The sequence below is a fragment of the Sus scrofa genome, chromosome 2, assembly GCF_000003025.6.
Source record: "Sus scrofa isolate TJ Tabasco breed Duroc chromosome 2, Sscrofa11.1, whole genome shotgun sequence".
NCBI classification, from domain to species: domain Eukaryota; kingdom Metazoa; phylum Chordata; class Mammalia; order Artiodactyla; family Suidae; genus Sus; species Sus scrofa.
In genome coordinates, this window is record NC_010444.4 from 74486181 (window position 1) to 74507793 (window position 21613).

General features: G+C 53.1%; 2 protein-coding genes across 2 annotated transcripts; one reads left to right on the top strand and one right to left on the bottom strand.

Annotated features, from left to right (window-relative positions):
• On the top strand, window positions 1190–10452 carry TMIGD2 (transmembrane and immunoglobulin domain containing 2). The gene is made up of 5 exons (XM_005661339.3): window positions 1190–1294; window positions 3668–4027; window positions 9491–9520; window positions 9612–9713; window positions 10025–10452. The coding sequence occupies exons 1-5, from the start codon at window positions 1249–1251 to the stop codon at window positions 10384–10386; spliced, it is 900 nt and encodes a 299-aa protein (XP_005661396.1). The 5' UTR covers window positions 1190–1248; the 3' UTR covers window positions 10387–10452.
• On the bottom strand, window positions 10591–20675 carry SHD (Src homology 2 domain containing transforming protein D). The gene is made up of 6 exons (XM_003123062.5): window positions 17449–20675; window positions 16232–16337; window positions 15965–16153; window positions 14347–14470; window positions 13097–13216; window positions 10591–11580 (listed from the first exon to the last, which is right to left on the bottom strand). The coding sequence occupies exons 1-6, from the start codon at window positions 17743–17745 to the stop codon at window positions 11394–11396; spliced, it is 1023 nt and encodes a 340-aa protein (XP_003123110.1). The 5' UTR covers window positions 17746–20675; the 3' UTR covers window positions 10591–11393.

Sequence of the window (21613 nt, forward strand, 5' to 3'; positions counted from 1 at the left end):
CCCTCCCCATATCACTCCTATGCTTCTCCAGAAGCCTCTCAGCCTGCCCAGAATCCCTAGGTCTAGGAATGACTGTGTGCAGCTCTGTCTTCAGGGTCAGCCTGGGGCTCAATCTACCCAGGATCTCCAGCATTGCCTTTTGCAGTGGGTGGGGGAAGAGTGGAGTTTGGAAAAGTCCTCCAGAAAGTTCAAAGGAGAGGAGTTCTGGTCGTTGCTCAGCAGAAACAAATCTGACTAGTATCCATGAGAACGCAGGTTCAAACCCTGGCCTCGCTCAGTGGGTTAAGGATCCCCCAATGCTGTGAGCTATGGTGTAGGTCACAGACGTGGCTCTGATTTGGTGTGGCTGTGGCATAGCTGCAGCTCCAGTTCCACCCCTAACCTGGGAACCTCCATATGGTCAGGGTGTGGCCCTAAAAAAAAAAGGCAAAAAGAAGGGGGAGGAGTGGTAGGGGAAGACCAGGAAGCTGTGTGTATCTACTGGGGAAGTGTGGGCAGAAAGCCACTACAGGGGCCTCCCTGTAATTGTGAGAACAACTCTGTAAAACACTGACCCTCTTTTTTCTGGTTGAAAAAGGAGGTCACACTGTGGTTGGGGGTGAGATATTGAGGCCTAGGAGTCTGCCTCCTCTTCCAGGGGTAGGTACTGCCAGCCACAGGATGATGGGTGCAGGGCTAAGAGAAAGTCCACAGCCTGTGAACCCCCTCACCTGGGTCCACCAACTTCTCCCCAGTCTATGGGGGCAGGAAAATCCCGCTCCCTGTTGCAGGACTCAAAGCCATTAGTAGAAAGCCATTCCTTTGAACCGCAAAGGAGGACATCTTGGTGGCAAGAGAATTGGGGCTGAGATTCTGCCATTCAATCCTTTGCTCAAGCCTTAGGTGCCTGCTCCCCTCCCCCACCCTTGCCTCACCTGCCCTTCCAATGTGTTCCCCCAGCCTAGGGGTGTTCATGTAGTCTTTTAGAAAGATTTTCAATCACATCATCTCTATCACGTACACACACTGCCTTTCAGATTAAAAAAAAAAAAAAAAAGAACTTTGGAGAAACTGAGGCACAAGGTGACAGGAAGTGGAGCCCCAGGCAGCAGTGGCCACCGGACGTCTGCCGTCTGGCTTGGGTGTCACATATGCCTCTGTGGTGGGGGCGGAGTGTCACATATACCTCTGTGGCAGGAAGTCTGTCGAAGGAGGGGGGAAGGGGGTGGCAGGACACCAGCTGGGAGACAGGGGCCTCAGGGGCCAGGAATGGGGTTCCTGGGTGCGGCGCTGATTTTCCTGGCGCAGTTCTGGGGTGAGTACCTGGGCCTTCCTCCCCTCTACCCCCGTCTTCTTGTGATCCATCACCCTGCTGCCTACCCCTCCTGTTCAGAGCCCCTCAAAACCTTAGTCGCTCTGCTCTGCCAAACAAGGCCCGTCTCTTTCTCCGATACTCCGAAGTTGACAAGGGTTGAAGGGGTCTAGCAAGGATCCACACCTGGGGCTCATAGGATAAAATTCACCCCATGACCTGAAACCGAGTCCTGAGTCACCTGGCTCTGCTGGCCTCTCTTATCTCCCCCCACCTCCTCTGCATTCCCTCTCCTCCCGTCCAACCTGCTGGCTCGTCCCCCCCGCCTCCCCCGACATATCAAACTTGATCTCACCTCCTTTGCACCTGCTGTTCCCTCTGCCTGGAACACTTCCCTGGATCTTCTCTCTCTAGCGACACTGTAATGGCACCCCAAATGCTAGGAACCTGACACACACTCCTTCTGGGGGAGGGAGGGCTCACAGGCACCCCAGATCTCTCGTGGCCCAAAGCAAACTCTTTCCCTGCCTGCTTCTCCCTCTGTTGTCCCCCATCTTGGCCAAAAGCCACAACCATTCACATACTCCCTCAGGGTAAACGCTTGGATATCTGTCACTGTCCCTCTTTTCCTCTCTCCTAATTCAATTCTTCTTATAGTTCTTCTGGAGGCAACTTTCGCAACCAATTCAGATTCTGGCTACTGCTTTCGAGGATCTGGCCCCCATCACTGGTCTCCTTAACCCTGGTTTCCCAGCTGCCCTGATCCCCCACCACCCACCCCCATGGCATAGCTGTTCTTGCCATGGCAGGCAGGGTGACCTTTTTTATTTATTAATTTTTTCTTTTCTGGTGGCACCTGTGGCACATGGAGTTCCTGGGCTAGATGTCGAACCTGAGCTGCGGCTTAGGCCTACACCACAGCCACAGCAACACTGGATCTGAGCTGCGTCTTTGACCCACACTGCAGCTTGCAGCAACGCCAGATCCTTAACCCACTGAGCGAGGACAGGGATTGAACTTGCATCCTCATGGACACTATGCCAGGTTCTTAACCTGCTGAGGCACAATGGGAACGCCTATTTTTTTTTAAACCTTTTTTTTTTTTTTTTTGGTCTTTTTGCCATTTCTTGGGCCGCTCCCTCAGCATATGGAGTTTCCCAGGCTAGGGGTCGAATCGGAGCTGTAGCCACTGGCCTACACCAGAGCTACAGCAACGCAGAATCCAAGCCGCGTCTGCAACCTACACCACAGCTCACGGCAATGCCGGATCAGAGTGCTGTTTTTAAAACTTAAATTGGACCACATTTCCTCCCTGCTCTCCTGGTTTCCCATTACACTTAGATTCAAAAGTAAACGGCTGGACTTCCGTTCATGGCTCAGCAGTTAACAAACCTGACTGAGATCCGTGAGGATGTGGGTCTGATCCTTGGCTTTGCTCAGTGGGTTAAGGATCCAGTGTTGCCATGAGCTGTGGTGTAGGTCGCAGACGTGGCTGGGATCCCACATTGCTGTGGCTGTCGGGTAGGCTGGTGGCTGTAGCTCTGATTCGACCCCTAGGCCTGGAAACCTCCATATGCCAAGGGTGAGGCCCTAAAAAGCAAAAAAAAAAACAAAAAAAACAAACCCCAAAAAAGTAAACGGCTCCCCTTTCTCCACCCACACCTCCTGACCTCTGCCACACCCCACCCCCATAGGCTGTGGGTCTCTCGGATCCCACTTCCTCTCTGTCTCCCCCAGTCACATGAGCCTCTCCGATGTTCCTCCAACTCCCCAGGTATGGTCCACCCTTAGGAACTTTGTATGGGCTCTTGCTCTGTCTGGGTGCTCTTCCTCCATATCTCCCTTCCTTCCCATAACTGACTACTTACCATTCGGATCCCTGCTCATATATCACCTCCGCCGAGAGCCCTTCCCTGACCGCTTCAATAAGCAGATCCTCGCATGTCATCCTTATTTTACTGCCACTCCCCATTTCTTCCCTCCATGATGATTCTCATTTCTTGACTTCCTGTGTCTCTCCCTGCTACCTACCCCCAGATCGAGAGCTCCACGAGGGTAGAGATTTTTGTCTGGCTCAGTCACCTCTGTATTTGTGTCCACAGTGTCCAGATCAGGGCCTGGCACACATGAAGCAATATTTGTGTGGCTGAGAGCTGGGCATGGCAGAGTCCACCTGATATCTGAAAAGGTGCCAAGAGACTTATACCCATTTCACAGACGAGGCCATTGAGCAAGAGGTGACTTTGCAAGAATTACAGAGACAGCAAGCTTTCAAACGCTCATTGCCTCATCTCTGTGGGCTGGCGAGGGGAGTAAGTCACACACTCACACGTACCCACCCTGAAAAAGGCCTCACTCACCTCTTCTGTCCCCCAGCCCCACAAGGAGCCACAGGCCTGAGTGTGCAGCAGGCACCCAAGTGGCTGCAGGCACGGCAGGACGGCCAGGTGACCTTGGTCTGCCAGGTGGGGCAGGCCCAGGCCTGGGAGCAGCTCCGTGTTGAGTGGACCAAGGATGGTGACACCTTGTGCCAGACACAGGTCACCAATGGCAGTCTCAGCATGGGTGTCTGCGGGCCCCGGGGCTGGCTTTCCTGGCAGCAGCCTGGCAATCTCACCCTGCAGCTGGATCCTGTGAGTCTTAACGACAGCGGGCTTTATGTGTGCTGGGCAACTGTGGAGATCCCTGGGCTAGAGGAGGCCCAGGGCAACGGGACGCAGCTCCTGGTGGAGACAGGTATGAGGATAAGCAGGGACAAGCGGGGGATTTGGAACTTCTAGAATCTTAAGACTTTTGGAATCTCAAGCTCCTAGAAACATAAATTCCTCAAATCTGATTCCTAGGAACAGGAAGTCTGCAAATGCAAGACTAGACAGTCTCTGTTGCATCTACTCCACTCTGACCTTATAGCGTGAAAGTTGCCATAGACACACATACAGGAGTGGGTAGGCCTACGTGCCAATAAAACCTTAAAACAACAGTCAGGAGTTCCCATCATGGCACAGTGGAAACGAATCTGACTAGGAACCATGAAGTTGCAGGTTCAATCCCTGGCCTCGATCAGTGGGTTAAGGATCTGGTGTTGCCATAAGCTGTGGTGTGGGTTGCAGGTGCGGCTCGGATCTGGCATGGCTGTGGCTGTGGCATAGGCCAGCATCTGTGTCTCTGATTAGACCTATTGCCTGGAAACCTCCACATACCATGATGTGGCCCTAAAAAGCAAAAAAATTAAAAAAATAAAACAAATCAGTGGACTGAATTTGACCCAGAGGCTTGTTGAGTGATCTCTGTTATGGACTATTACAACCATAAAGACTTTTTTTTTTTTGGCTGTGACCACAGCGTACGGAAGTTCCCAGGCCAGGGATCAAACCTGTGCCACAGCAGTGACAATCCTGGATCCTTAACCCACTAGGCCACCAGGGAACTCCCTAAAGACTTGAATATATAGAACTCTGGATTTTGATTCAAAACAATCTCATAAATGGTATAATTCAAGTATATTCTACATGCAGAGAAATGCACATACCATAAGTGGCCAGCTCAATGGATGTCTTCATCTGTTCAACTGCTGCTATAACAAAATACTATAGACTGGGTGGCTGATAAGCCCCAGATTTATTTCTCATAATTCTAGAGGCTGGAAACTCAAGAGCAAAGCACCAGCAAGGTCATATCCTGGTGAAAAGCCTCTTCCTGGTTCACAGCCTACACCTTCTTGTGGCAGAAGGGGCAGGGGAGGAGTTCCCCTCGGGTCTCAGTGGAAATGAATCTGACTAGCATCCATGAAGATGCAGGTTCGATCCCTGGCCTTGCTCAGTGGGTTAAGGATCTGGCATTGCTGTGAGCTGTGGTGTAGGTTGCAGATGCGGCTCAGGTCCTGTGTTGCTGTGGCTGTGGTGCAGGCCAGCAGCTACAGCTCTGATGACCCCTAGCCTGGGAACCTCCATATGCTGCTGGCGAAGCCCTAAAAAGATTAAAAAAAAAAAAAAAAAAAAAGAAGGGGCAGGGAGCCCTCCAGGGTCCCTTTTATAAGAGCCCTGATCCCATTCACAAAGACTCTGCTCTCATGATCTAAACACATCTCAAAGGCCCCACCTCGTAATATATCACATTGGGGGTTAAAATTCATATGAATTTGGGAGGGATGTATGAAAACCAGAGCAGTGGATTTTCACAGGCTGAGCAAACTCAAGACACATTTGCCTCCTAGTTGCCATCCTCATGTCCCTGCCCCACCTCCATACTATCCCAACTTTTTTTTATGCTTTTTAGGGCCACACCCACAGCACATGGAGGTTCCCAGGCTAGCGGTTGAATCAGAGCTACAGCTGATGGCCTGCACCACACCACAGCAACGTGGGATTCAAGCCGCATCTGTGACCAACACCACAGCTCTGGGAACACTAGATCCCAACCCACTGGGCAAGGCCAGGGATGGAACCCACATCCTCATAGATACGAGTTGGATTCGTTTCTGCCACGCCATGATGGGAACTCCTATCCTGACTTTTAACAACACAAATCTATCTTGACTGGTTTCATATTTTAATTAATTTATTTATTTGTTTATTTATTTTTTTGTCATTTTAGGGCTGAACCTGTGGCATATGGAGGTTCCCAGGCTAGGGGTCAAATTGGAGCTGCAGCTGCTGGGCTACGACACAGCCGTAGCAATCCAGGATCCAAGCCACCTCTGTGGCCTGCACCACAGCTCACGGCAATGCTGGATCCTCAACCCACTGAGCAGAGCTAGGGACTGAACCCGGGTCCTCATGTACACTAGTCAGGTTTGTTACTGCTGAGCCACAGTGGGAACTCCCCGCATTTTTATTTATTTATTTAGGCTTTTTAGGGCCACACCCACGGCATATGGAGGTTCCCAGGCTAGGGGTCCAATAGGAGCTGTAGCCACCGGCCTAGGCCAGAGCCACAGCAAAGCGGAATCTGAGCCGCGTCTGTGACCTACACCACAGCTAACGGCAACACCGGACCCTCAACCCACTGAGCGAGGCCAGAGATCGAACCTCATGGTTCCTAATCAGATTCGTTAACCACTGAGCCACAATGGGAACTCCTGCAGTCATGTTCTTTACTCACTGGGCCACAGCAGGAACTCCTGGGACTGTCACTTTGAAAGGGGCAAAAAATCGGTTCTTGGGGAGCAAAGACAATCCTACTCTTTATGTATCTAGCATAGATATGCAGACAGCACATAAACAGATTTACAGGATATCTGTGGTATTAACATTTCATGGGGGAACAAATTAAGATTCTTAAAAAGTCTCCTTAGGGAAGTGATAATGAAGAAAAGTTGGGAAACATTGAAATAAAGGCATGAACAATTCTAGAACCTTAGAATTTAGTATCTTAAATACTTTAAAAAGAGACACTCCTAGAATTTCGCAATCACAGACTGTGTAAGAGCAGAGAATTCTAGAATTCCAGAACCTAGAATTGAAAGCCATCCACTCTCAAGGCTGGAAGAAACTTTCCAGATCAGTAAGCCAGCTGCCTTGTTTTACAGAGGATAAAGCCGAGGGCAGTGAAGGCCAAGATACACACGACCAGGGATATGGCCGGCTTTCTCCTGAGCCCAGCTCAAACACTGCTGTGACCTTGCATGACACCCCCTTATGGGCCAAACTTTGCACAAGGGTGGGAGGAACAAGCTAACCCAGATGAGGTCCTGCTCTCTGGGGGATTCCCTAGGGCCTAGGGCACATGCCTGGCCCCTACTAGGCAGAATGAAGCACCATCTAGGCTACCTGATCCAAGAGGCCCATTTCTCTCCAGCTGGTAGGGCCCACCCACCGCCTGCCTCCAGGGTGGAGTGTTATGGCTGTCCTGCCTGTCCCCACCCCTCCAGCGACTAGGGGGCCAATTATCAATTACCAATTAGCAAAGGCTGTGAGTTGTCAGCAGCTGCGAGGGAGTGGGAGCAGGCGGGCACGAGTCCAGCTCCACACAGCTGGCTCCCCCAACCATGAACAGCTGCTTGGCAGCCCCTGGGGAACACTGCCAAATTTAGAACCTGCAAGAGGAAGGGGTTGGGGATGCTGGGCCTCATCTTAGGCACAGGAGAAGGTACCTTTGGCTGGGGTTCTTGTCAGTTATACAGATTCTGAAAGTACATCCCCATTCTGCCATTCATTTGCTGTGTGAGCTTGGGCAAGTAACTTGACCTCTCTGTGCCTGTTTACTTGGTTATCATATACAGCTAATAGTGCTTTCCTCATCAGGATAGGTGAATTTAAAGTGATTACATCTAGGAGTTCCCTGGTTGCCTAGGATCTGGCATTGTCACTACTGTGGCTTGGGGTTCCAATCCTGGCCTGGAAACTTTTGTATGCTGTGGGTGCGGCCAAATAAAAACGAACAAACAAACAAATAAATAAAGTGATTACACCTAAAGAGCTTATTACATGGAGTCCCCGCTGTGGTGCAGTGGGTTAAGAATCCAACTGTAGTGGCTTGGGTTGTTATGGGGGCATTGTTCGATCCCCAACCCACCACAGTGGGATAAAGGATCTGGCCTTGCAGCAGCTGCTACGTCTTTGATTGAATCCCTTTGGCCCAGGGAACATCTATATGCCACAGGTGCAGCCATTAAAAAAAAAAAAAAAAAAAAAAAAAAAAGAGTTCCCATGGTGGCACAGCAGAAATGAATCTGACTAGAAACCATGAGGTTGTGGGTTCAATCCCTGGCCTCACTCAGTGGGTTAAGGATCCAGCATTGCCGTGAGCTGTGGTGTAGATCACAGATGCGGCTCGGATCCTGTGTTGCTGTGGCTGTGGTGTAGGCTGGCGGCTACAGCTCCGATTAGACCCCTAGCCTCCATAAGCCAAAGGTGAAGCCCTAAAAAGAAAAAAAAAATTTAGGAGTTCCCGTTGTGGCCCAGTGGTTAATGAATCCGACTAGGAACCATGAGGTTGCAGGTTCGATCCCTGGCTTTGCTCAGTGGGTTAAGGATCCAGCGTTGATGTGAGCTGTGGTGTAGGTTGCAGATGCGGCTCTGATCCTGCATTGCTGTGGCTGTGGCATAGGCTGGCAGCTACAGCTCCGATTAGACCCCTAGCCTGGGAACCTCCATATGCCACGGGAAGCCACCCTAGAAAACACACACACACACACAAAAAAAAAGTTTATTACAAGATCTGAAACATAGTAAGTCTCCAATAAACATAAATGGTTGTTATTGTGTCTATGATGCTGATTATTTAACAAGACTCAAATGTTCAGGTCAGTGTAAGTTTTGTTTTCTGAATATGGGAAGTTGTTGGGCTCGAGTGGGGGAAGTTGAGGGAAGCAAGGGCCCAGCTGCTGCCTGGGTGTGCAATCCCAGGGAGGTGACTCAGGTTCTCTGAGCCTTGGTTTTCTTGCATGTAAAAATGGGACGGACACGGTGTAGAGGCTCAAAAAACAAGAGTCGTGGAGTTCCCGTCGTGGTGCAGTGGTTAACGAATCCGACTAGGAACCATGAGGTTGCGGGTTCGATCCCTGCCCTTGCTCAGTGGGTTAACGATCCGGCGTTGCTGTGAGCTGTGGTGTAGGTTGCAGACGCGGCTCGGATCCCGCGTTGCTGTGGCTCTGGCATAGGCCGGTGGCTACAGCTCCGATTTGACCCCTAGCCTGGGAACCTCCATATGCCACGGGAGCGGCCCAAGAAATAGCAACAACAACAACAAAAAGACAAAAGACAAAAAAAAAAAAAAAGTCGTGAGGGTGATGGATCCCATGACCAGGATGATGGAGCTCATGGTGGGGTTGGTGAAGTTCATGGTGAAGATAGTGGAGCTCAAAATGGTGGAGTTCAGAGTGAAGAGGCTTGGGGCGGTGTGTGGGGGGGTGTGATAAATTTTGTGATTGGAATGATGGTGCCCATTATGGGAGCGATGGGGCCCATGGCAAGGATGGTGGAGCTCATGGTGGGAATGATGTAGCTCTTGACCAGGGTGATGGAGCTGATGGAAAAATCCTGTCGGTAGTTATTTCACAGTAACCCTGCAAGACAGGAATGATTGGTCGCATCAGAAGAGGAAACAGGTTCAGAGCAAAAACCTGCCTGAACTCACACTGCATGGCAGGGGCAAGAACCCTGAGGTCCCACGTCGGGTAGAGGGGCTCTTACCCTGAAGGGGTGCCGGAAGCTGGACTCGAAGGTGACCACTCCTAAAACGCATCTTTCTTCTCTGCAGACGGCTCTCTACTGAACCAGGGCGTCTCAGGTGAGCTCCACCACGTGACTCCGCTTTGGCCCCGCCCCCCGGGCCCGCCCCCCATCGGACCAACCACAACCCCCTCCACCCCAACTCCCAGGACTTTTCTTCGCGCTGCTGGTGACCGGGGTTGTGGCCGTTGCCGCTTTTGCTCTAGGAGCCTGGGTCTGGGCCCGCTGCTGCCGTCGACATAGGGAAGCAGGTAAGGAATTGCGCAGGTAGCCGCGTGGAGGGCAGGCGGTTCCCACGAGCACCGCCGTCCCCTGGCCACCCTGCCCCCGCGTGGCGAAGGCGGGAACTGCAGCTGCTAGACAAAGTCCGAAAGCATCTGACTTTGATACCTGCCCCTTTTGGAATGAGAGAGGATGCAGCTGGGGGGCGGAGAAAGGGAACAGATGGAGAAGGCTGGCCCCTACACCCATGTTTTTCAGAAGCATAGACAAAACCCCCAGAAGTGGGCTGTATTTAGTGACTGTCCCCTCTTGGTGTCATACCCGCTTCCCTCCAATGCAGGGAATCCACTCTACAGCAACGTCTTATACAAGCCTCGGAGGGCCCCAAGGAAGAGTGAGGCATGGCCTGTGGAGGGGAAGGTGCTGGACATCCCCAGAGAGGATCAGAATGGCCAAAGCTTCTATTCGATCTCTTTACCCCAGCACCCCACTGCCAAGCAGCATCTAGCTCCCAAATCTTGCCCCAGGCCCAGTCCCCCCATCTCTGTGTTCAGAGTTTCTCCTGCCTCAGGCGCCTCTGGGCAGCCAAGAGAGTTCCTTGAAGCGAGAAAAGGAATCAGAACCCCCAGAGACCAGAGAGGACCCCCCCAGCGGCTACGTAAAGATGCAACTGATTCCAGCGGGTCAGGGAGTCCAGCCTGAGACCCTGTGCTCACTTCCTCTCCCTTATCCCCAGAACACCAAATAAAGGCTCATGAAGAAAGCAAAGTCAGAATGTGTGGCAATTTGGGAGTGCTGAAGAGATGTGAGGAGTCATCTCGGGGGTCCCAAAGCCCCCAAGGGTGGCTGGAGAGGTCCACTGTGACAAGGGGGCTCCGTGATGACTTGCTGGCTCCCCCGTTCTTATCTTTGGAGGCGTGTGTTTATTAGCAGACAAGTGATGCCCCTAGCCTCCAAACAGTGCCCTGAGCTGGAGGCATCCCCCTCCCCAGCTAGTACTGCCTCCTGGGCAGGCTTGGAGTTGGGGGGTGAGGGGCCAGATTGGGGCTTCCTGACTTTTATCTGCCCCCCCGGGGTCTCCTGCCCGACTGTCACCTTGAAGTGACACCAGCTGGGCCTGGCTCCCCTCCCCCACTTCTGCTGTTTCCATGGGGACAGATGTCCTTTCTGCAGCAGCATCAGCCCGTGGCCACCCGCCCCAATGGGATGGGGGCGGGGTTGGCCTGAGAGCCTTGTCCTCTCCGTTTCTCTATCTTTTTTTATCTGCTGGTCTCCAATGTCTCTGGCTTTTTATCTGCCTCCATACCTCTTTCTCCCTGCCTGTCTCTAGCTCTCGGTCCCTTCCTGTGAGCAATTCAGGCTCCGACCCCAACTCCATTCCCAAAACAAGGAGCTAGGAATGCTCTCCCCACCTCCCAGGGCCCGTCTCCCCTCTTCCCTCTGTGAAGCTGGGATCCCCACCTCCCAGAAAGGACACTTGAAACACACAATAACTTATTTATTTTCCAGGCCAGAGGAGGACTTCAAGACACAATTCTGGGCTCCAGGACCCAGAAGGAGGTGGAGCAGAGCAGCTCCAATAAGACTCAGGGCCTGGAGGGGTGGGGAGACTTTCCATCCAGCCTCCTCCAGGAATGGAAAGATTTCCAACATTTGCAGCCAGTGATTCTGGGTCCTCCAGGCTCAGGGCAAGGGGCTGAGGCTCTCTGTTAGGGGCTCTGTGAGACCACGGGGTACAGCAGGGCCAGATGCTCGGCACCCTGCACGGGCAGTGGGCGGGAGCTATAATGGAGCACCAGCTCTGGCACGCTGGGGAAAGGGCCACTGTGCTGACCCAGCACGAACTGATTCTCTCGGGTCCGTGCAAACTTCAGATGCAGGAAGCCTTGGCTGCTCCTGGGGGACAGGGATGGGAGGGTATCCAGTGCTCCAGACCCACCCGCACTCTCCAAGCCTAAAGTCACCCTCTCATGTCTCCCAGGAGCTAGGGGCTGGCGTCCCCAAATATTTCTGGTGAATGGCCACTGGTGTTAAGCTGTAGCTAGTTCCACAATAAAGGGTCCCCTATCAGGACAGACTGGAGCTCCTATCCATGTGGAAGTCCCTTCTGGGAACATAGCAGGCACTTTCTCTCCAAACCTCCTGACCCCTATGCTCTCCATCCTGGGCTCCTCAGCCTAGGGTCTCTTTCCTTTCTCTCCGTCTCTGGTGGGTGAAATGACATAGAACCTGGAAATTATTTTATCATCATCATCAGTAAGAATGAAGCACTTCCTCTTTCCTGGGCCTTCTTCTCAACATTTTTTCACTTTTTTCCCATTTAATCATCATAGTATTACAATGAAGTTGACGCTATTTTGGGGGGAGGCCACCCCCTGAGTTATGAGGAAGTTCCTGGGCCAGGGATTGAAGCCCCGCAACAGCAGCAACCCAAGCTGCTGCAGCGACAATGCCAGATCTTTAACCTGCTGTGCCACAAGAGTACTGCTACAATGCAGTTGATTCTATTATTATCCTCGTTTCCCAGATAAGGAAACTGAGGTCCCGAGAGCTGAATGATTAAGCTGAGGTCACCTAACTAGAAAAGTGGCAAAGACAGGATGTGAACCTGCTTCCAATCTCTTTTCTTTTTTTTTCTTTTTTTTGTCTTTTTAGCTATTTCTTGGGCCGCTGCTGCGGCATATGGAGGTTCCCAGGCTAGGGGTCAAATCGGAGCTGTAGCCACCGGCCTATGCCAGAGCCACAGCAACGCGGGATCCGAGCCGCGTCTGCAACCTACACCACAGCTCACCGCAACGCCGGATCGTTAACCCACTGAGCAAGGGCAGGGACCGAACCCACAACCTCATGGTTCCTAGTCGGATTCATTAACCACTGCGCCACGACGGGAACTCCCCAATCTCTTTTCAATCTTGACATTTTAGGAATCTCACACTCAGAAGCCTGATAGAATCTTAGGAGTGTTTTCTAAATCAGAGACACTTAGCCTCTTAGGCAGAGAGGCACGTAGAACTGGGGTCTCAAACTCAGATGTCTAGAGGGCCACTCTGAGATTCTGGCCCTCGATAGACACAGATGGGTATGTTTCAACTTTGGGCTGGGGGGAGTCCGAGGAAAGGCAGATGCCCAGTTCCGCATCTCGCTCAAGTTCTAAATCTACTGGATGGCTGCCTCTCCATTTTCTTGCTTATCTCTAGTGATAGGTAGGTACTCATTCTCAGTCGGAACAAAGTCGGTGTCCTCCCTGAAAGCCCCGCCCTCTGGCCTAGAAGCCCAGCCCACAGTCCTGGAAGTACCGCCCACTGGCTGCTGGAGCCACACCCCTCTGCTCCCGCTGAGTTCAGCCAAAAGCGTGACAGTTGAAAGTATGCAGTACTGTGCCCCTCTGTTCCTCCAGGGGCTGGGGTCTCACCTGAGGGACAAGGAGCAGTCTTGGGGGCTGGTCTCGCTGAGCCGCACAAGGTAGCTGCCTTCCTTGCAGAGCGACAGGAGATTCTCGGCATCTGCCCGGCTCAGCGGGCCATGAAACCACCTGGAAGTGGGGGTGGGGACAGATGTCTCTTGAAGAGCCATCCCCTTTCCAACACATCCTGGGACTTGGATGTAGGCACAGTTCGTTCAAGGACTTGTGACAAACAAGCAAGAAAATTCGCTTGGATTTCTCAAAAGGAGCCTGGTTTTCAGGCAGAGGAGTTTCTCCCTGGAAGACAGCTGAGCCCAGGTCAACCTGGAGCTGCTCCTTCCAATTCACCACAGACTCCTGACCTTGACCTTTATAGCTTCCCTCTGCTGGGTCCCCAAGGGTCCTCAACCCCTCCCTAATCCCCCAACTTGAATCACATGCATATATCACTTTCATGAGATTTGCCACATCCTGCATCCCCACCCACATGTACCATTCTTTACTTAAAATTTTAATGTGCTCAGAGAGGTTAGCAGTACAAGAAAGGTATCAAAGACAGTTGTTTGTACTGAAAGAAAATACCCCGTGCTTCAGTATTAATTAGGCAGTTCTGTGCCACCCACCTAAGAAGTTTGGGAATGACTGTGATAAACACACCCTGGTACTCACAGGGCTGGGCTCTGGGTGCTCAATGAACTCCCCAAGGAGCTCCTAGGCTGAAGGGACACAGAGAATCCCCAGGCCCAGCTTGTTAGCCTTGCTCCAGCCTAAAGTTGGGACTCCCAAATCCTGCCAATCCCACTTTTATCATAAGATCTCCTGGAGGTGAGAATAATATTTGCCTCTTTGCTCTTAGGCTCTAAGGGGTTTACAAAACCCTACCCAAGGGAAGGAAGGAAATACCCTTTAATTTTATTTGAGGCAGGCACTATCTTTGGGGTATTACGTCCGAGGTTCAGAGGGGTTAACTGACTTGCCCAAAGTCACGCAGCCAAAAGATACAGAGAAGGGATTTGAACTCTGAATCTAATGAAGGAGGGAATGGAGATGCCGTCTGATTCTGCTTTGCACAGAGCTGGGTGAATGGCCCACAGCAGGCTGGCACCCAGTGAAGGTTAATTGAAAAAAATTAATGAAATGAATGAATTAAATTTCCTCCAGCCCCTCCCCACCCCCCGCCCGGTCTGAAGAATCTGTGGCTGGTATGGGGGCAGGGAGGGATTCAACCGGGCTCTTCCATCTTCAACTTCCCCACTCACGGCTGTTTTTCCAGGGGCAGGGCCGGGTCCACACGCTCTGCGGGCTGGGGGCTTCTATGCGGGGGTCTCCGGAGCTCCTTGGCTGACCCTGAAGTTCTTTCCCATTCAGGACTGTCAAACTGCACTGGAGAAGATTTAAGAGAGAAAAGGAGTAAGGCCCGCCTACCTGAAGAGGTGGGGGTGGCGATAAGCCAATGGATTTTGAGTAGGAAGGCGGTGCCAGCTTGGGACAACCTATCAGAATCCAGGAGAGGAGGGGTTGTATTTAAGGCTGGGGCAAGACTGGTATATGAGGAACCAATTAGCCTTGAGAAGAAAGGGGTGCAGTAATTCAGAAAGCTGGTGACATGGAAAGACCTGCAGGTCCCTGAGTGATAGGCAGTAGGGCATGGCTAGTCCACTGGGTTGAAAGTTCTGCCTGACTTTGGCCAAGTCATAGAGCTAGAAAACCACTCCCAATATACAGACAGGTAGACTGAGGCAGTAAGTCCCAATTTCCGTCACAGTTATATAACTTCTGGGGCAGATATATGTTCGTACGACTCTTCCTGATCCAAGTTATTTTGTTTCTTAAAGCTGGCATTATTATTAGTAGTATTATTATTGTCTTTTTAGGCCACACCTGCGCCATATGGAAGTTGCTAGGCTAGGGGTTGAATCAGAGCTGCAGCTGCTGGCCTACACCACAGCCACATCAACGGCAGGATCCGAGCCCCAGCTGCGACCTATATACCACAGGTCATGGCAATGCTGGATCCTTAACCCACTGAGTGAGGCCAGGGATCAAACCCACATCCTCATGGTTACTTGGTCGGGTTCACTATCACTGAGCCATGATGGGAACTCCCTTAAAGCTGACCTCTTACCGAAGAGGAAACTGAGGTTCAGAGACTTGTCCAATCTTACCCAACTCAGTTAGGAATTGACTCCTAGAAATGCTACCCTCTTCCTCAAAAGCTCCTGTGTAGTTGAGCACTTTAGTGCTCACTTTACAAGCACCCTATTTGACAGGTACTAGAATGACCCCTATTTTACAGGTAAGGGAACTGAGACTTAGGGAGATAAAGTAAGTGCTACAAACCCAGGTCTAATCTGACACTAAAGCCTATTCCTGCACTATACTGAGCAGAATGAGTAGGTTCTGTTGCAATCTAAAAGGGTTTTCAGGAGTTCCCCTTGTGGCCCAGTGGAAATGAATCCAGTTAGTATCCATTAGGATGCAGGGGATCCCTGGCCTCACTCAGCAAGTCGGGGATCTGGCATTGCCCTGAACTGTGATGTAGGTCACAGATGCGGCTCGGATCTGGCATTGCTGTGGCTGTGGTGTAGGCTGGCAGCTGTAGCTCCAATTCGACCCCTAGCCTGGGAACCTCCATATGCTGCAGATGTGGCCCTAAAAAAGCAAAAAAGGGGGGGGGAGTTTTCAGTTTCCAAGCAAGATACAGGTTCTCCTGGGAAGAGGAATTTATGACTATCAATCATTCACACTTTAGTGAGAATTAACAAACTACCAAAGTGACAGGTGATGAGGATTTACTCTGCAAATTGAAAGAGGGGACGTGACCAGAGCAGGAAATAGAGGGAGGCAGGCATTCAGAGGTCAGAGTCAAAGAAGCACCTGCAAATGCCTTGGAGATGTGGTCTTTCTTCCATTCCCAGGGCTGGTCATACTCATCTGCTGGCCGTTCATCCTCCTGGGGCAGCCGACTCTGTCGAGGTTTCCGACCTGAAGGAGTCTCATCTCCTGGCTCTTGGTCCTGCTCCTCATAGGGAGTGTCATACAGCTGCACCCCTCTGCATGGCAATTCTGGGAGGGCAAGGACACTGGTCAGCTCCTAACCCCACCTGGGACCCGATCATCTTCCCCTAAGCCCTGCCTACTCACCACTCACAATTCGCTGGGCATCATAGGGCTCCATGTAGCCATTATCCGGGGGTGGCGGGTGAGGTTGAGCATCAAAGGGGTCCGAGTATTCGGCATCGACTTCCGACTGGAGAGAGAAAGGAAGGGGAGGGGGTCAAGGGCTCGTGGGGACCAAGCCTAGTTCTGGATACCCCTACTGGGTGATAGTACACCTCTTGCCTGCTGTCTCTGGGCCACCTGACACATCCCCTCCAAGCAAGCGGTCTTCTCTTCCACCCACGTCTGTCTGCAGACAGATGCCTGCTTTTCCTTGCTCTCTTCCTCCCTGTTAATCTAATTCTCCCTGACACAGACCCTGGTCTCCTTCCTTCCATAACTGTAATGTTTATCAGGTGCCAGTACCGTTCTAAAGGCTTCACATATATTTACTTGTAATACCAACACTCAGTTCAGTAAGTACATTATCTCCAATTTACACATGAGGAGACCAAGGCACAGAGAGGGTAAGTGACTCACTTAGGGTCACACAGCTAAGTAAGAGGTAGGGTTTGGTCCTAGGTTGTTTGCTTCCCCGAGTCCCTGCCTCCTCCTACTTTTCTCTGTGCTACCACCCAGCACAGCCTCCTGTAACCCTCCACAAAGCCTTAACTACTACCCAGCACAGCCTCCTGTAACCCTCCACAAAGCCTTCTCTGTCTCCACGGAGGGTTTGGGGTGGACGCCCTGATCCTCTAGGGAAAAGAAAAAAGAAAAAAAGCATGGGCACTGGATGTGGGTCTGGGTTCAAGTTCTGACAAACCAGAGCCATGTGACCTTGGGCCAGCTGCTTCTCTTCTGTGAGCCTGTTTCCACTTCTATGAAACGGAGGAAGAACAGAGGAAGGGTGAAAGCAGCGGTGAGGGGGTTCAAGTGCCTGGTGGGGAACTGACTAACTCAGGTCTCTCTTAGGAAGATCCCTCCCACGGCTAAGAGAAAGGGAAGATGGAGGTGGAGAGATGTGGCAGGTGGGATTTTGGAAGGGGGGCACAAGGCAGGGCCAGTCTGAGAGGCGGGAGGGCAACCAGTGCTGTGCATTGAAAACGGACAGAGATCACTCTGCCAAGCAGGCCAAGGATTGGGATGTGTCTGGCTGGTGCCCTGGCTTGCCCCAGGGGTCATGCATAAAACAAGCTCCTCAAAGTCCTGCCCCTGGCCCTCCTCATCCCATCTCCTGGGGCCACCCAGACTTAGCCACGAACCTCTTCGCAGGCACTGCCCAGCAAGACCTTGGCTCTGGCCATATCCACTGCCTCCACCTTGATGAGCCGGTGCTTTGGAGAGTCATACTTGGCGTCTCCAGGGCCCTTGGAGTCCCCAGGCCCCGCGGAATCAGGCTCCAGGCGGCTGTCCGCGTCCTCATAGGGGTCCTCAAAGTCCAGATCCTTCTGCTCCCGGTAGGCCCGCAGGATGTCGCTCTCCGTGTAGTCGGGGGTGGGCGGCTGTGGAGGGGGCCTCCGACCGCCAAAGCTCAGGTAGTCTCGGAGCCACTTGGCCATTTGAGCTCGTGTCACCCCAAACCTGGCCACTGTCAGAGGGGGACCCACATGCTCCCTTCTGGACCCCCTACCTCCGCAGAGTCCCCAGGGAGGAGTAGGAGGAAGGAGGGGAAGGAGAGGAAGAAGGAGGAGAAAGATCAGGTATGCCCCTTGGCTGAGCTCAGAGGAGGGTGAAAAGGGGAAAAAAAGGAGAAGGAGACGGAGGAGGGAGGAAGAGCAAAAGCGCACCTTAGCCCGGCTCTGGGAGGACGGCGGGGGAAGAGGGCACCTGGCAGGGCCCTGAACGCCCAGCACAGGGTCGTCCGGCCAGAGCTAGGGGCATCCGCGGAAGCGCGCGGAGTTTCCCCCGGCAGCGCGGTCTCCGTGCGAGGCTAGGTAGCCCGCTGCCTCCGGGAAGATCCGGGATCCCCTCTTGGGAGCCGGGGGCCGGGGAAAGCGCCGCCTGCAGAGCCGACGCCCCCAGCCCTGGCTCAGCCCGGACGCCTGGGTTCTCAGCGCAGCGGGCGGGCTCCCCGGGGGCGCGGGCGCCGCGCGCAAAGTTGGGTTGCAGGGACGGCGACCCTGGTGTGGAGCATCCTTTGTTGCGCTCCTCGCCGCTTCGGGGGAGCCCCAATCCCGGAGCCCCCTGCCCGGCCGCCTCAATCCGGCCCCAGGCGCGGGCACAAAGGGAAATAAAATCTCCTCCAATCCCCCTTCACGCTTTCGGAGAGACTTTAGCCGCAGCCGGCGCACGGCTGGGAGGGGGACTTTGGGGAGGGGGCGCTCAGACTGACGCCCCAGCCCCTACCAGCCCCGGGCCGGGTCCCGGGCAGCAAGCAACGTCAAGGCTTCCCCGCCTCCCCCTCCGCGGCTTCCCCCGCCCCCTCTCCTCCCCTGGCGCGCCCCTCGGAGGTGACAGAGACCTTCAGCTGTTCTGGGGAGGGAGGGGAGCCACTGCCCGCGGAGGGAGGGGGGATGCGGGGCGGGAGTCGCGGGGGGCCGAGGCCGCGGCTGCTGGACAGTGACCCGGAGGACCGAGGCTCGGAGGACCGAGGCTGGCAGGACCGAGCGAGGAGAGCAGGAGGTGGGAACCTACCGGGGCTGACCTTGCTCCTGAGAGCGAGAGGTGCTGAGGTGGGGAGTGAGAGAGGGAGGGGAGGTGGAAATTGGCCGGGAAATGGGGGGCTGGACTTGACCGAGGGAAGGGGTGAAACTGACCAGCAGAGGGGGTGAGAGGGACCACCATTGAGGGTTGAAATTGAACCAGGATCTGGTGGCGAAACTGACCAGATTGGGGGTGTGGAAATTGTCCCAGAGGTCACTGGCTAAAATGGATACTGACGCAGCGGGAGGGAGGGGGTAGGCAACGGAAGGGACAGGGGTTCTGACTTCCCCTCCCCCAAGAGGGCTCTTCTCGTCCCCTCTCCCCAGGGGACTAATTGCGCAATGGGGGAAGGGGACTGGGGCAGCTGGCCAGGGGAAGGGAGATGATATCTGTGCCTAGCGTGGGTCTTCAGCATCTGTCCTTTTGTGGTTTCTGGGGGTGGGGGGTGGGGGGGACAGAAATGAAAGGGGTCTCGCCTGGCCTGGCTGCCTGTTGGCAGCTGCAGCTGTCTGGGGGCAAGAACATTAAGGGGTTGGGGGCAGTGAGAGAAGCAAAGGGAACCTTGGCCAGTTCCAGAGCAAACACATTTTCTCTTTTTCCATAAGGTGGCTTGCTCAGTTCCCCCTAATAGAGGAGTAAGATGGGTGGTCAGGAAGGACTGGACCCCAGATTCCCTTCTCCAGGCCCCCTGAGGTGGGTAGGTGCCTGTGGCTTGGAGTGCAAGTCAGAGCTGACTCCACCCCAGGAATAGTGGGGCTGGGGGCCATGAAAGCGCTTTGCTTTCCTGATTTGAAAAATGGGCTTCTAACAGGAAAACCCCAGAAAGCTCGAGGAAGGATCGCCAGGAGGGAGTGACTTGTTTTTTCCCCTTGGGGAAATGGAGGCACAGAGGGGGAGGGACACCCCGCAGCTCATTTCTGACTGGATGCCATGATATGGCCTGACTTGGAGTGGCGTTTGACACCCACCAGGTCTCTTCACGGAGTTGGAGGTTCTCCATCTCCCCTCCACTGTTAGCCCCATTTTCCAGATAGAGAAACTGAGGCCCGGAGCTGACAAAACAAGGCTCCTCATTCGTACGTGCCCCCACCTCCCCACCCCTCTTCTGCTTTGGATGAGCTGCCCAACACGAACCTGTTGAACTCGATCCTCCCTCCAGAAGAGCCTTCACACAGCCCCCCACCCCACCCCGCCCTCTGCAATCAGCGACAGGCAGCAGCATCCCTGGGGACTGCCAGGGAGCACAGTGGGTAATTGTCCTGTTTTCTGTCAGCTGCAAGGCAATTCCCTGCTCGAGGATGAGCTGTTGACAGATCTCATCAAATCCAAGTCCTCTCCCTGTCAGATAAATACGCGACGTCTAAGGTATAAATATTTGAAAGGGGCCTTCTAATTACAGTGTGTGTCAGGAATAGCAATTAGAGGCCCCGGAGGCAGAATCAAATGGGCGTTTGACTTTCCTGTGCTTTTGAGCTGGCTTCTCCTGGGGCTGCCCCCACTCTACTCCAGGAGCAGGGAGTGGGAGGGACAGGAGGTGGTGGACGAGGAGGGGAGTGAGCTGGGGGTCCAGAGACTCCGTGGTGCTGTGACCTTGAAGAGTCACCTAACCCCTTGGGCTTTGGATTTCCCATCAGGGGAGAGGGAGCAAGGGAGTGAAGCCAGGTTGCCAGTATTGCATGGATAAGGGGAAGGAGGTGCGTGGTCTGGGGGGGTCTGGGCTGAGGGGACCTGCCTTCCCCCAGAACTCATGGTCTGAGAGACAGGTTTATTTTTTGTTTTTTTTTTCTCTTTTTAGGGCCACACCTACGGCATATGGAGGTTCCCAGGCCAGGGGTCAAATAGGAGATAGAGCTGCCAGCCTACACCACAGCCACAGCAACACAGGATCCAAGCCACATCTACGACCTACACCACAGCGCACGACAATGCCAGATCCTTAACCCACTAAGCGAGGCCAGGGATCAAACCGGCGTCCTCATGGATGCCAGTCGGGTTTGCTAACTGCTCAGCCACTATGGGAACTCAGCCCACCTGACCTTGGGTAAATGACCTGGTTTGCCTTCTCACCTGTGAAATGGGAGAACAATAGCTACTCTCGGTCAAGAGCCCACTGCCTGGCACTGTTTTTGGTGCTTCTAAAATTTTTTTTTTTTTTAAGATATAAGTCACACACTCCATAACTTACCCAATTAAAATGCACATTTCAGTGGGTTTTAGTATGTTCGTAAGATTATGCAACCATCACTAATTCCAGAACACCTTCATCCCCCCACAAAGAAACCCCGTACCCAAAGAACAGTCACTTCCCGTTCTTGCCAAATCTCCAGCCCCTGGCAACCAAGAGCCCATTCCCTGTCTCTGTGGATGTGCCTGTTCTGGACCTTTCATATCAATGGAATTACATACTATGTGACCTTTTCTGCCTGGCTTCTCTCACTGAGCATCACGTTTTCAATGTTCATCCAAATTGTAGCGTGTCAGTGAGTGTTTCGTCACTTTTTAGGGCTGAATAATAGTATTTTCTTGTATGGCACACAATAGGTGCACAATATATGCTTAGAGTGGATGGGACCTCAGGAAGTAGCCAGAGGAGGTCCCTGGCTGGGAACTGTGCCTGTCTTCTCTCTTTTTTTTTTTTTTTTTTTTTTGGTCTTTTTGCCTTTTCTAGGGTCACTTCCCTCGGCATACGGAGGTTCCCAGGCTAGGGGTGGAATCAGAGCTGTAGCTGCCTGCCTACGCCAGAGCCACAGCAACGCGTCTGCAACCTACACCATAGCTCATGGC